The sequence below is a fragment of the Antechinus flavipes genome, chromosome 4, assembly GCF_016432865.1.
Source record: "Antechinus flavipes isolate AdamAnt ecotype Samford, QLD, Australia chromosome 4, AdamAnt_v2, whole genome shotgun sequence".
In the NCBI taxonomy this organism is placed as follows: Eukaryota; Metazoa; Chordata; class Mammalia; order Dasyuromorphia; family Dasyuridae; genus Antechinus; species Antechinus flavipes.
Genome location: NC_067401.1, coordinates 180,432,204 through 180,447,016, shown reverse-complemented (window position 1 = coordinate 180,447,016; position 14,813 = coordinate 180,432,204). Strand labels below are relative to the sequence as shown.

General features: G+C 32.2%; 1 protein-coding gene across 2 annotated transcripts in view; it reads right to left on the bottom strand.

The window, feature by feature from the left end:
- Positions 1-14,813, bottom strand: part of OGFOD3 (2-oxoglutarate and iron dependent oxygenase domain containing 3) — a 53,842-nt gene that overhangs the window by 28,380 nt on the left and 10,649 nt on the right. For both annotated transcript variants that reach the window (XM_051995649.1, XM_051995650.1), the window contains exons 3-4: positions 5,543-5,618; positions 1,388-1,430 (exon numbers count right to left, since the gene is read on the bottom strand). In XM_051995649.1, coding sequence (XP_051851609.1) covers positions 1,388-1,430; positions 5,543-5,618 — 119 coding nt within the window. The remainder of the gene's footprint in view (positions 1-1,387; positions 1,431-5,542; positions 5,619-14,813) is intronic.

The following is a 14,813-nucleotide window of genomic DNA, read 5'->3' as shown; positions in this document are numbered from 1 at the left end:
ATCATGTTGCTGTGCATTTCTTATAGAACAATAAAATTCCATAACATTCATAGACCACGATTTATTCAGCCATTATCCAACTGATGGGCATCTGCTCAGTTTCCAGTTTCTTGCCACTACAAAAAGGGCTGCCACAAACATTTTTTGCACATATGGATCCCTTTCCCCCCTTTATGATCTCTTTAGGATACAGGCCCAGTAGAAACACTGCTGGATCAAAGGGTATGCACTATCTGATAACCTTATGGTCATAGTTCCAAATTGTTCTTCAGAATGTTGAATCATGACCTCATATTCTCTGACTCTAAATATAGTGCTCTTTCTATTACTATACTCAAAATAGGGACAAAAGACAATAGAGACAAAGAAGATCTGATTCAGGAGGTTGTAGAAAACTTTGCTCCATTAGTCTTTTTTTTCCCCCTGAGGCAACTGGGTTAAGCCATTTGCCCAGGGTCACAGAGCTAGAAAGTGCTAAGTGTCTGAAGCCAGGTTTGAATTCAAGTCCTCTTGATTTCAGGGCTTGCTCTATCCACTGTACCACCTAGCTGTCCTCCTGCATTAATCTTTATAGCAATTGTTCAAATCATCCTGCTATCTATTACATGCTATCTATTATTAATACCTCTCAGAATGATCTAAAATATCAGCTAAAAAGAGGTATCTAATCTCTAAATTGTTATCTTCTGGCTTAAGAAAAATTACCTAGATTTTTACTACTATTAAAATTCATAAGAAACTTCATAAATTATAGCCTATTTTATCAACTTGTACTTCTGTATTGTTTTTAACTGTTTTTCAGTCATGTCCAACTTTTTGTGACCTTTTTTAGGGATTTTCTTGGCAAAGATACTGGAAGGGTTTCCCATTTCCTTCTCCAGTTCATTTTACAGATGAGGAAACTGAGGCTATACAACTATTGTCTGAGGCTACATTTAAACTTAAAAAGATGAACTTTTCTGACTCCAGGCCCAGAACTCTATACAGTGCACCACCTAGCTGACCCAGTACTTCTGTACCAGAACGCAAAATCATTTTTACTTGTGGTTCTTTCATTCTTTCAGCAACTACTCTATTATCTACTGAAGATATATATATGGAAAATAAGTGGCATAGACTAAGTGAAAAAAAAAACATATTTCTATGCAGATCTCACTTAAAAGAAGAACTGAAAGGTAATCAATACACATATAAGTTTATAGTAACTAGGCCAATAATAGTGACTAGTTAATAAATATTTCTACATTCCAAACCCCACATGGAGTTAACCAAGAAAGAAAAAAAAAAAATTCTCTCCTTCCTGGAAACTTTTCATTTCCTCCAAAAAATATTTAAAAATTATTTCCAAAATTTCAAAAAAGCAAAACAGTAATAGTACACAACTCACCCCTCCTTCAGATCCTCCTAGTGATAATCCCTTTTCAGCTATACTGTAGAGAAAAAATTTCAAATGAGAGAATATTTTAAAATTTTTCACACTATTATGTACAACATATATCCCTAAACAAAATATCAAAGTGAACAACTTGAAGGTACAGATTTTGTTTGTTTTATAATGACATAGGCTAAATTAGTATAAACCTTTAATTAGAGAAGGAATGTATTAAATTAGGAGAAAGGAACTAGGAGAAGACTTGGGTTCAAGTCCCAATTATTTTATTTCCTAGCTTGTTACTTTGAAAAAATAATGCTCTGAAAGACTCATCTAAAGAATACTACTTCACATGATTATTATTAATAAGAATTAAATGAAATAATAGATATGAAAGCAGTTTGAAAAGTGGCAAATGCCATATACATAGAAACACTAGTATTATTATCTTTTTCAACTTAAGTCCAAATCTGGTACCTCAATGTGGTATGGATATAAACCTTAATTCAGCGACAGTTTATCTCAAAATAAAACAAGGAGGTGCTAGATTTACCAAATTTGGGGATGGAAGGGTCTTGTATGGGCCTAGAGACAAAAGATGTTTTTGTTATCTAAGGACTAACTTTAATTATTATGTTGTAAATAGCTATATTTATTATTATTATTATTATGTTGTAAATAGCTATATTTATTATTATATTTATTATATTTATTATTAATTTAATTTAATTTATAGCTATATTTATTATTAATTTAATTATTATGTTGTAAATAGCTACATTTATTAAGAGCCTACAACATTGTAATAGGAGAAATATCTATCAGACTTTGGTAATATTTATACAAGTTTGGGTTTTCCTAAGGCATAAGCAGATTAGGCTAGTTTTTCCTCAAAAGATACTGAAATTTTCCTCAAAACTTAGATGACTCATGACATTAAGGCTTAGGTCACCGACTTAAGTTCTTGGTTGCCTAGATAAAAAACTCAGTTCATAAAGAGAAAAGGGATTTTTCCTGAGGCTTCTAGTCATAGACCCACAGAATGATCAACATCAAGAAGCACAACTGAATTAAACCTGTACCTTCATTGAGTATTCTCTACATTCTTTGACTAAGAAAACCTCATTTTATTAATTTCTAAATATTACAAGAATACATCTTTTCAAAACAATCTTGAATTTGAGGTATCAGCCTCACATTGGATCTGGCCAACTACATAAGATCTAGGCACTAAAAATACATGGACAAAAATGAAGTAATCTTCATGCTAAAAGAGCTTACATTCTATCAGGAAAGACAACATGCATAATTAACAATAAAACATATACAAAGAAAATACAGGATTATTTTCACATCGAGAGAGGAAGCAAAAAATGAGGAAAGATCTTATATAGGAGGGGTTGAGCGGAGCTCTGCAAGAATCCATGGATTCAAAGATGTATCAGTGTGGAGGTAGGGTATTCAAGACATAGAGGGCAAAAGATATAACGTATGAACAACAGCAAGATGTCTAGTCAGTCTGCACTGTAGATTATAGGAAAGGGGTAATATATGATGTATCTGGAAAGTTTAGACTGGAACCTGATTATGAAACATCAAACATAAAAGTTAAGTTCTCATAATATTCCCCACAAAGCTATTTAAGCCCACATATTAATATAATATATAAATTAAAATACTATAAAAATAGATCTTATATAGTCTGTGCCCAAAGGGCTATAAATTCATGCATATCCTTTGACCTAACAATAACACTACTAGGCATGAATACCAAAAGAGATTCAAAAAAAAAAAAAAAAAGGAAAGAAAAATGACATATATATACCAAAAAATATTCATAGCAACTCTCTTCTCAGGGCAAAAAAATTAGAAATCGAAGGGATGTCCATCAAGTGAGGAATAGCTCAATAGGCTGTGGTGTATGTTTATGATGGAATATTATTGTTCTATGGGAAATAATTAGCAGAATGCTCAGAGGAAAAAAAAACCTGCAAAGTTCTCTATGAATTCAAGCAAAACGAAATGTACTATATACAAAGTACTAGCAATGTTCTAGTTTGACCATCTGTAAATGGCTTAGCAATTCTCAGTAGGATAACCATCATGACTACTCTGAAGGACTTATGATGAAAAATGCTATCCATACCCAGAGAAGGAACTGATTGTATCTGAATACAAAATGGAGCATTCTCTCCTTCTCTCTCTTTCTCTTTAACTTAATTTTTTTTGAAGGTTTTTATTTTCATTAGGATAGGAAATCTATGTTTTCTTTCACAACATGACTTTTATGGAAATGTTTTGCATAATCTCACACATATTTTCTTAATTGTGGACAGGGATAAAGGAGAGATCTTAGAACTCAAACATTTTAAAAACAAATGTAAATTTTCTTTGTTTTGAATGTAACTGAGAAAAATATTAAATAAGGAAAATAAAAGAATATGAAAAAAAATAAAGTTCAAGGCCAAAAAAATTATATATCCTATCTACTTAAGAAAAGTTAGTAGGGTTATACTGAGAAATGGATAGTTTTAAAGCTGAGGAAGATGAGGGCAAAAAAAATATATGACAAGAAGACAAGAGTTTTCTCTTTATATACTGGTGACAGGGAGAGGGAGAGAAAAGAAGAAGCCATTAGGGCAACAGTCTCACATTAGGAGGGCACAGTTTCAAGGATATTATAGAAAGAGCTGGGCCAAGTCTGGGTCTATTAAAAAACATTAGAGAGCTAATGGGTACTAGTAAGTGATTGATCCTCTATATGTGTTCTGCCCTAGGACATGCAGTTTAGAGGTATCCATGCTTTCCTCCTTCATGGTTGAGATAGAAGATAGAGAGACATAATATTAAGATAGGAGGTAAGCAGTAATGTCCTATACCACCAGAGGGCACTGCTCAGTTGACTAGGTTTAGTCCCATGGGCTTCTAGATAAAAGAGCCCTTGCTTAGAGAATGAGGGACTGGTATGTGGGTTAGTGATATAATCCACAACAGAAGTATTAAGGCAAAGGAAGTTGAGGGGAGAGAAGGAGGTAAATTAGAAAGGAGAAATTTAGGGGTTTACTCAACCCTCCATCCTCATCTCCTCACCACCAATATTGGCACTTAAAATGCTCTTTTAGACCAATTCTAAGAAAGTGATAAATAGAGCAATGGGGCCTACAAAGACTGGGAGATGCTGTGCCAGGCAGCAGTTAACTAAAGAAGAAATTCTAATTTTTTCTTTAGAAAAGATAGTTGCCCTTAAATAAAGGACACATGTGATTCAGGGACTACTTGTACTAACAAAATATTTCATGGAAATTCAAATGATTTTAATGATATACTTTTAAAAAATCAACAAGGAGACAACAGGTTCAGTTTTTCCAGATCACTATTATGCACACCCTGCTATCAGTTGCCAGCTTGAAGCTAAAGAACAAAGGGCTTGGCTGATGACCTGGATTCTATATCCAATGTAAGAAAGAAGAAATTAAGTTATCTCCTATATTATGTCTATAACTCTCAGAAAGTAATATTATCTTTGAGTCTCCAACAATAGGAGCATGGTAGCAAAGTCTTGATTTTTTGTCATAGACTGCCAACAATTCATATATCTACTTTCTGACAAAGAAAGTGATGGACTTGGTGCAGGATTAGACATGTAATGTGGGTTTTTTCACTGCATACTGTTTTGCTTCACTGCTATCTTTTACAAAGATTTTATCTTCCTTCCTTCTTTCTTTTCTTCCTCCCTCCCCTCCTTTTTTCCTTCCTTTCTCTTCTCGTGGAGGAGATGAGGGAATGGAAAAGATTTTGTCAGTTGAAAAAAATTAAAATTTTACATATTAAAATATTTTTTAAATCTTCTCATGGAAGGGAGAATGGCAGTTTAAAGCTGCTATGCCTAAGTAAAGTACTTTTAAAAGAACAATATTAAACTAGGACATGTTCTTTCACCTTCTGAAATGTGAAGTTTGCTTTGATTGAGAGAAAATACAAAACCAAGAAGTTTATGAAAATTTTTTAAAAATGTCTAGAAACTGGTGGAATGGGATCATAAAGTTAGTACCAGTGTTTTTCAGGAATAGTTTTATCTATAAAATATGACAAATCATTCAAACTGAACTCATAGCTTTTATGTCTCAGGACCAGAAAGTACACATTCAAATGTACAAACTATTTAATTACCGACGAAGTTGTTGGGCTTCCTCTCTGGTGATTATTATGTCTGTTATTCCTCTGCCACATTTTCTAGGTGTACACCCTGGAGAAGAAAATGAAAATAAAGATATAGGAAATAAAAACACATTTTCAAAGCATTGCATAATTTTCTGATTGAATAAAGCAACAATTTCAAGGTATGCTGTGTCATAATAGTATCAATATTTATTAGATATACACTATGTAAATGGCATTTTTCTAGGACCCATAGAATTTTATAGTATGGAGAAGAAATAAATTCCTTTTATAAAGGAGCTTATAATTTAAAGTCACTTACTCTTTCCTCTATTTCTATGAAATATCAGGAAGATAATGACTCATACCCTTAGAATACTCAAATATAAGAGACACTAGGGTCCTTAAAAACTTCTCTTGATAAGTAATCCATTCAATGTTAGAAAATCTTTCCTGACATCTAATAAATCTTTCTTGCTGCCATTTAAATAAATTTTCTCAGACTATATTCAGTGACAATAGAAATCAGTGGATAACTTTGCAATGATTACCACTGCTTTGCCCCAGATATAAAGTATTATCAAGTGAAAAAGAATAAAAAACCAACAGAAATGAGTCTTTCAAGTTCCCAGAGGAAGATGCCTCAGGAATAGCAGTACCTGCCTTAAAATTTTCAGTACCTAACAACAATTATCAAAAATTAATCTCCATTCCACCAAGATAGGGCAATGATATTATACATAAGACCAATATACCTGCCTACCACTTTCTCTATTCTAGTAGAGATGGGATCACATCTCTCTACTTCCCATGATGACAACAAAAACAAAATTCCATTTCAACAAAATGCTTATTCTAACAGATAATGAATAAGTCAAAGAAAAACCCTTGACATAATAAAAAAAAAATTCTGTTATAATATAGGAGAATCACATGACTAAATTAAAGTACTATAAACTAATTCATAAGACAACAAAAAAGATAAAATTAAATAGATAATAAGCACCTTAAAGGAATTAAATCAAAGTTTTAGTTAAAACACTCTAAAAGAAGGGGGAGAAACAACTTAGAAAAATATAAAGTCACAAAAGTCCACTCCATCAGTGGAAAAAGAATAAATATATTTGAGCTTCCTTTTAGGTTCTGTTGTTTTTTTCTTATTTGTATCCCTAGTACTTAGCATAGTACCTGCATATAACTGGAGTTTTATCTGGGTATTGAATGTTAGGTTTTTCAAAAATCTAAGGAGAGGCAAGGATAGGATACTGCAAATTTCTCCAAAGCAGCTTAATCCTTTGTTAGTCAACCAGCCAGGTGGATGGCAACTATGTACACCACATGTCCCAATTTATATAAATAAATTTTATATATATATATATCCCCTTCTTGGCTAGATAGATGCCCACTTTTTAATCACTGTATGCCAACCCAGGCTGGAAAAAAAAGACTCACTATGATTTTTGCTTATATTTCTCAATCATGACATTGTCTGGTGCTCTTTCTAGGTCTTTATTGGAGCAGATTTGAAAGAATCCTGAATGTATAATATTAAATAAGCATGGATTAAACAATCAAATAAAATGAGAGTGTGTGGTATTCTCTTCTTTTTTATAATATATAATTGTTCTCTGGGAACAGGTTTCTCAGGGGGCTTCTAGAGGCAGCTTTAGTTTTGGTTCAAAGTAATAATCACTCCAAATGAAGCCAAGTGTTAAAAGTTCAAATCTTTTATTGTCTCTTCCAAAATAGCCCGGTTAATTTTCTTAGAGGTCTATCTCTCTGCTTGGTTCTAAGAGCTCTTGCAGTTTGTCTTTTAGCTCTTCCAGCTTCTGCCTCTAGGTCAACTCCAACTCATGGCTTCTCAATCTCCAACTGACACTCCCCTCTCAATCTTTTCAACTGAACTCTCCTGATTGAGGTCAGCTGTTTTTATGCTCTTTTAGAGGTGTAAACTCAAAGGTTGACTCCTCCTCTGAGAGTGGGATTATGGGAGGTGTGAATTTGGATATCTCATACTAAACCCTGAAATCTCCCAAACATGAGAACTAATGTGTAAGCTAATGTGTGAACTCTCAAAGGTGTTAACTTAAGCATTGTTTCTATCAATATTAATGACTTATCACCTTGTAAAGATTTGCTCTAATGTGTGAACCAATAAGCATTGTATCAATTCCATTGAGTTATCACCTTGTTTCAAGTTCTGGCTCATAACAAGAATGAGATATTGAATAGAAAAGCAAAACCTCTATTCAAAATAATCTCTTCCTTACAAAAAATGTAAAAATAATAACACTAAAAGTGAAAGGATAAAACAAAATTTATTATGCAATAGACAAATCCAAAAATCAAGATTTGTAATCATACTATCAAAAAATCACAAAAATTCAAACTGTAACCAGAAAGAATTACATTATGCTAAAAGAGAACAATAATGTTAACTCAAATAGAAATAGGTGTCAATAATCCATAGTCACAAATCCTTTTCAGGCTGCATTTTGCCTTACTTTTAAGATGTCATATTATTTATGTTTTATTGTATTTTTATATAATTTGTAAAATGTTTCCCAAATGAATTTTAATCTGACTTGGGCAATATTCAGGCATACTGAAGCAAGATTTGGGGGGGGGGGGGGAGTTTCGGTACAAAAATTTCCCAAAACAACAAAGTCCCTGAAAATCAGAATAGTTCAAACAGAAACTTAATAATTTCATGAGAGCAAAAATTATTTTTAAAAAAGTCTGAAAATATAGATGAATATGTTAAGTATATCATAAGAAAAATAACTGACCAGTAAAACTGATCTACGCGAGATAATTTAACAGTCACTGTTAAAAGCCATGAACAACAAAAACTTAGACACCATATTTCAAGAAATCACAAAAAAAAAAAAAATTGCCCATATTTTTAAGAACCAGAGAGCAAAATACAAATTGAAAGAACCCAACAATCAAATCCTAAAAAAAAAAAAATGCAAAATGAAAATTCCTAGAAATATTATAGCCAAAACCCAGAATTTCTAGGTTAAAGGAAAAAAAAATACTGCAAGTAGCCAAAAAGAATAATTTCAAGTACCAAGAAGTCATAGGGAAAATCACACAAGATTTAGAAACCACCAAAACAGAAATTTGGAATACAATATTCCAAGATGCAAAGGATATTGGCTTGTAATGAAAAATGACTTACTAAGCAAAAATGAGCATAATTCTAAATGGAAAAATAAAAGGTTTCTTTAATGAAACAGAGCACTTCCAAGCATGATCAAAAGACTAGAGCTATATGAAAACTGTGCAGAGTAAACGTGAGAGTCAAGACAAATATAAAAAGGTAATCTGAGTAAACAATCATAAACAACTAAACAAAAAATAAGCTACTTACATTCTTACGGAGAGAAATGATATATTTATCCCCTCAGGGTCTTAACATCATTGAGAATCATAAAGACATTCTAATTAGAAATACTAGAAATGGTTTTAATGCATTTTACTGATTTTAAAACAATAATAAAAAGGGAAATGAAGAAAAATATATTGGGGAGGAAGAAGGATTATCTCAAAAGTCTATACAAACAAAAAAGGAAGAAGGCAAAGGAGATGAACCATACTCGCTCCCAACTGGCCAAAGGAGTGAATAATTCACACACACACACACACACACACACACACACACACACACACAATCTCACAATCTCAAGAGTTGAGTATAAAAATATATATGTTATTCAGCAGGAAAACAGGCAAGAAAGGAGAAAAGGATATCAGGAATAAGAGATTGGGAAAGTTAAAAAAAAAAGTGATTAGTCATATTCAAAATAAACTCTAATTTAAGCATGTACAAAAATATTTACAACAGTTCCACTACAGCTAGCCAAGAATTGGGAACTGAGAGAATGTCCATCTATTGGGAAATGGCTGGACAAAATACAAAGACAGACATAGAGACATATAAAAAATTATATGAGAATTATATGAAATAATGAAGCTTCAGAGAAATCTGTAAAGTTGTATATGAACTGATGCAGAATAAAGTCACTAGAACAAGGAGAATAACTTACAAAATGTCAATATTTTAAAAACAAACAACTTTGAAAGACTTAGGAATTCTAATCAGTTATGTGGTCAATCATGATTCCAAGGAACTAGTGATGAGAAACATGCTAGCCATCTTCTGACAGAGTTGTGAAGTATGCAAGAGTAAAGATTGAGGCTTTTTAAAATTCAGTCAATATAGGAATTTGTTTTATCAGTTACATATGTATGTAACAATTTGGTTTTTTCATTCTTTCTCAATTCAAAAGAGGGGGAGGAACGTCATGAAATGGTAAGGAAAGAAAGTACATCTTTACTGATTGAAAAATAAATTTTAATTTTAAATAATAATACAAAACTAGCAAAGAAATACATTAAAATATGACACAATAGAATAAAAATGAATATAAACTAGGAACATAGATTTAAGATCAAAATAAGGAAAATTAAAAACTAAACCATACAGTACCTCTTTAAAATCTAAAAAGGATATGACTAAATGTATCTTTATTTAAGATGGCATAAAATAGTCAACACCAGAATCATGAAGAGAAATCTGGATTCTTTCTTGTAAGATCAGAAGTAAACAAAACATATCTATTATCACTACAAATTTTTTATCTAGTACTAGAAAAGGTTAACCTTAGTAATAAAACAAAAAAAAAGGAACTCAGTGAATAAGCACAAGGAGGATACAAACATATTGCTTCTTCTAAGTAATATGATGTTTTACTTTTAAAGAATCTTAAAGATTTAACCAAAAATTAATTGAAACAATTTCAGCAAGGTAGCCAGATATGAAATAAAACTATATAAACTATCAGTCTTTCTTTACATTACCAACAAAAGCCAGAAAGAAGATATGTAAAGAGAAATTCCATTCAAAGTAAATAAAATATTTCAGAATTTAACTACCAAGAGAACTATATATGCAACAACAAAACATTATTTATAGAAACAAAGACAGATATGAATAAATAGGCAATATTAATTGCTTGTGATTAAGCCAGACAACATTATAAAAATCCACTAATAATCAAAAAAACATGTTAAAACAACTAGGAGGTTCCTAGTCACACTTATCAGATTGACAAATATTACCAAAAAAAAAAAAAAAAAACCAAGATTAAAAAAAAATAAAGGAACCAAAGAAAGACATTGTTGGTAGATCTGTAAATTAGTACAGACATTCCAGAAAGCAATTTGGAACTATGTCCATATATTCACCAAACCGGACATAATAGTGATAAGACTACTATTACAATGAGTATAACATAGTAGACAGTCTCTGTGACTTGAAATGGACTAAACAATTCATCTTCTAGAAGCAGTGACTGATACCCTTAAGTTTTATTCCTAACCAGTATTTCAAACAACTTATGAGCACATCAATTCTTAAAACCTTTCTACTTCAATAGAATTTTTTTTGGGGGGGAGGGGGGGGGGCTTGTAACTTTTTTTAAATTTTATTTTATAATAACTTTATATTGACAGAATCCATGCCAGGGTAATTTTTTTTTACAACATTATCCCTTGCACTCGCTTCTGTTCCGATTTTTCCCCTCCCTCCCTCCACCCCCTCCCCTAGATGGCAAGCAGTCCTATATATGTTAGATATGTTGCAGTATATCCTAGATACAATATATGTTTGCAGAACTGAACAGTTCTCTTGTTGCACAGGGAGAATTGGATTCAGAAGGTAAAAATAATCCGGGAAGAAAAACAAAAATGCAAATAGTTCACATTCGTTTCCCAGTGTTCTTTCTTTGGGTATAGCTGCTTCTGTCCATCATTTATCAATTGAGATTCAGTTAGATCTCTTTGTCAAAGAAATCCACTTCCATCAGAATACATCCTCATACAATATCGTTGTCGAAGTGTATAATGATCCCCTGGTTCTGCTCATTTCACTTAGCATCAGTTCATGTAAGTCTCTCCAAGCCTCTCTGTATTCATCCTGCTGGTCATTTCTTACAGAACAATAATATTCCATAACATTCATATACCACAATTTACCCAGCCATTCTCCAATTGATGGGCATCCATTCAATTTCCAGTTTCTAGTACTACAAACAGGGCTGCCACTAATATTTTGGCACATACAGGTCCCTTTCCCTTCTTTAGTATCTCTTTGGGGTATAAGCCCAGTAGTAGCACTGCTGGATCAAAGGGTATGCACAGTTTGATAACTTTTTGGGCATAATTCCAGATTGCTCTCCAGAATGGTTGGATTCATTCACAACTCCACCAACATTGCATCAGTGTCCCAGTTTTCCCGCATCCCCTCCAACATTCATCATTATTTTTTCCTGTCATCTTAGCCAATCTGACAGGTGTGTAGTGGTATCTCAGAGTTGTCTTAATTTGCATTTCTCTGATCAATAGTGATTTGGAACACTCTTTCATATGAGTGGTAATAGTTTCAATTTCATCATCTGAAAACTGTCTGTTCATATCCTTTGACCATTTATCAATTGGAGAATGGCTTGATTTCTTATAAATTAGAGTCAGTTCTCTATATATTTTGGAAATGAGGCCTTTATCAGAACCTTTAACTGCAAAGATGTTTTTCCAGTTTGTTGCTTCCCTTCTAATCTTGTTTGCATTAGTTTTGTTTGCACAAAGGCTTTTTAATTTGATATAATCAAAATTTTCTATTTTGTGATCAGTAATGGTCTCTAGTTCATCTTTGGTCACAAATTTCTTTCTCCTCCACAAGTACCTCAATAGAATTTTAACAGCTTGTGTTTCTTTGACACTGTCTAAGAAAACACAGAGTCGACTCCATGCTATGATGAGAGATTAGAACCCTGATAACTGTCATATTATAAACACTGTCCACAAATTTACATCATCAACTACTATATAAAAACAAAACCTGTATACAACAAAGCTATTATGTTGTCACATAACATGTTCTGTTACAAAATCTCTGCAGTTAATTACCCTGTACAATCAATGCTTTATTTGGTTTCAGTATACTTTTTCCCATTTTATATAAACAATTTTTGCTCTAATTATTACTTATAAGGAGTCATATTTCTAATAGAATCCACCTCCTTATTTTTCACAAATATATGTTATGTACACCTCTACTGCCTGAGGTTTTGAAAACTAATTTTTTTATGTGTAACTCCATCTTTTTCCTCTTCATTAATCCAAATATACTTCCTTCAATTGCACATACCAAGCACTTGAAAATATGAATAACTTTACATATAACTCTTACAAATAATTAGATATTTCAATAATTGGAATTCTATATAATGAGCTCCAGTGGCTTCCCACTGTCTCTAGGATAAAATATAAATTCCTCTGTTTAGATTTTAAGCTCTACATGCCCTGTCCTCCATCTATCTTTCTATCATTCCATCTTCCATTCTCATCTGACTATTCCACATGCCTAAAATATACTCCCTACTTAGCTGGCCTCATAGAATCCTTTTTCTGTAAGACCTAGTTCAAGCATTATCTTCTACATGAAGCCTTTTCTGATTCTCTTCTTCTACCTATTAGTCCCATCCATCCCAAACTATCTCATATTTAACTATTTTGTAAATATTTATATTTATATTTGTTAACTTGATATTTACTTTGCATATGTTTTATTGTCTCAACAATTAAAGTATAGCTCCTTTCAAGAAAGGAATATTTTATTCTTTGTATTTTGGACTCTCAGCACCTAGAGCAATGCTTGGCACCATAGTGGCTTAACAAATTGATCACAACAACGAAAGTACCTCTTCCAACACAGATCACAACCTATTTAGGATTTACCATTCAGTGAGATTCTTGTCCATGTTTGTCTATATTCAAGTTTTTATTCTTGTTTACAGTTTTTTTTTTAACAAAAAGATGAGCTATGTTTTGTCAATATATATTTTTTAATATTTGTGGATAGAATCACATCATTTTTATTTTTCATTATTTATGTTTTACTGTTTTTGTTTTCTTGGTCTGGAACAGCCTGTGTATTCCTGGAATAAATCTAATCTCATCAGGGTTTATAATTTTTCTGATATGTTGCTGTACCATTTTTGTCTATTCTGTTGGAACAATTTATAAAATATAGGAATTAGAGTGATATGTAAATTCCATGAGGTAAAGTAAATAATCAAATGTACTCACTTATATTCAAATAAACATAATCAAAAAATTCAATAACAAACTAACTTCTTTCACCCCAGAATTGCTCAAAATGCCAGCCAAAATCCATAAACAATTGGAAATGAGGTTACCAACAAAGGCAATGCCATCACAGGCAAACAAGACAAGAAGACTAATTGTGGGCAAGAGCCACATGCAACCTAAAATGCTCTATGTTTGCAGTTAGAAACAGTAGAGGGTCCTCTAAACACAATCCAGGAGATCAGAAATCCAAAGGATAGAGGCTTTGGAAGCCCCAGGGAGCAGCAGCAATCACAACAGTCAAAAGCACAATGATAGTACTCACACACAGGCAGCCCAGGTAACTAAGCACTGTGTCCAGAAAGACCACACATGTGAAGATCCTGAAGATATAGCACAATGAACTTCAAAGAAACAGGAGGGTCTAACTTTAAGAGACAAGGGTAAGTATAAGAATCAAGGTGACCTATAACTGAACAATTCAAGCCAAAAGTATGGCAGGGTACAGAAATTAGGCCTGATACAAAGCCCCTATTAAGGAATTAAAGAAAACATCAACCTATTATTAAAAATAACTAGAGAAACTAAAAAGGAGCTAGTCACTGTAAAATAACTATAAGTGAGGATTAAAATGTTAAAATAGAATTTTCACAAGAACTATATTAATATCTAGAAGAAATGAAGCAAAGGGAAACGGATAAAATAAAAGCTCTAGGGGAAAGAATTGGACAGAGAATAAGAAGCTTAAAAATATGATGAATAAAAAATGAAATAAACATGAGTTATAAATCCTACTTATAGCAATAGGGAAAAAAAAAAAGAAAGAAATTGAGTGACTAAGCAAAGTCAAAAAGGAAACAAAATTATAATTTTCTGAATATGATAGGGTAGTTTAACCAGTCCATAAAAAATTTATTTGAAACAATAATTTCAGCAAAATTGCAGGATATAAAAATCTACATAAATTATTAGCAAAAATGACCCCCCAAATCCAATAGGAAGTAATAAAAAGGGAAAAATTTTTAAATGTTTAAAAAGATTTCTTTTAAAACTACTACAGAATATATAAGATATTCTACCAAGACTACCAAGATAGAATTTATGCATATACAACTAAAAAAATTTTTTT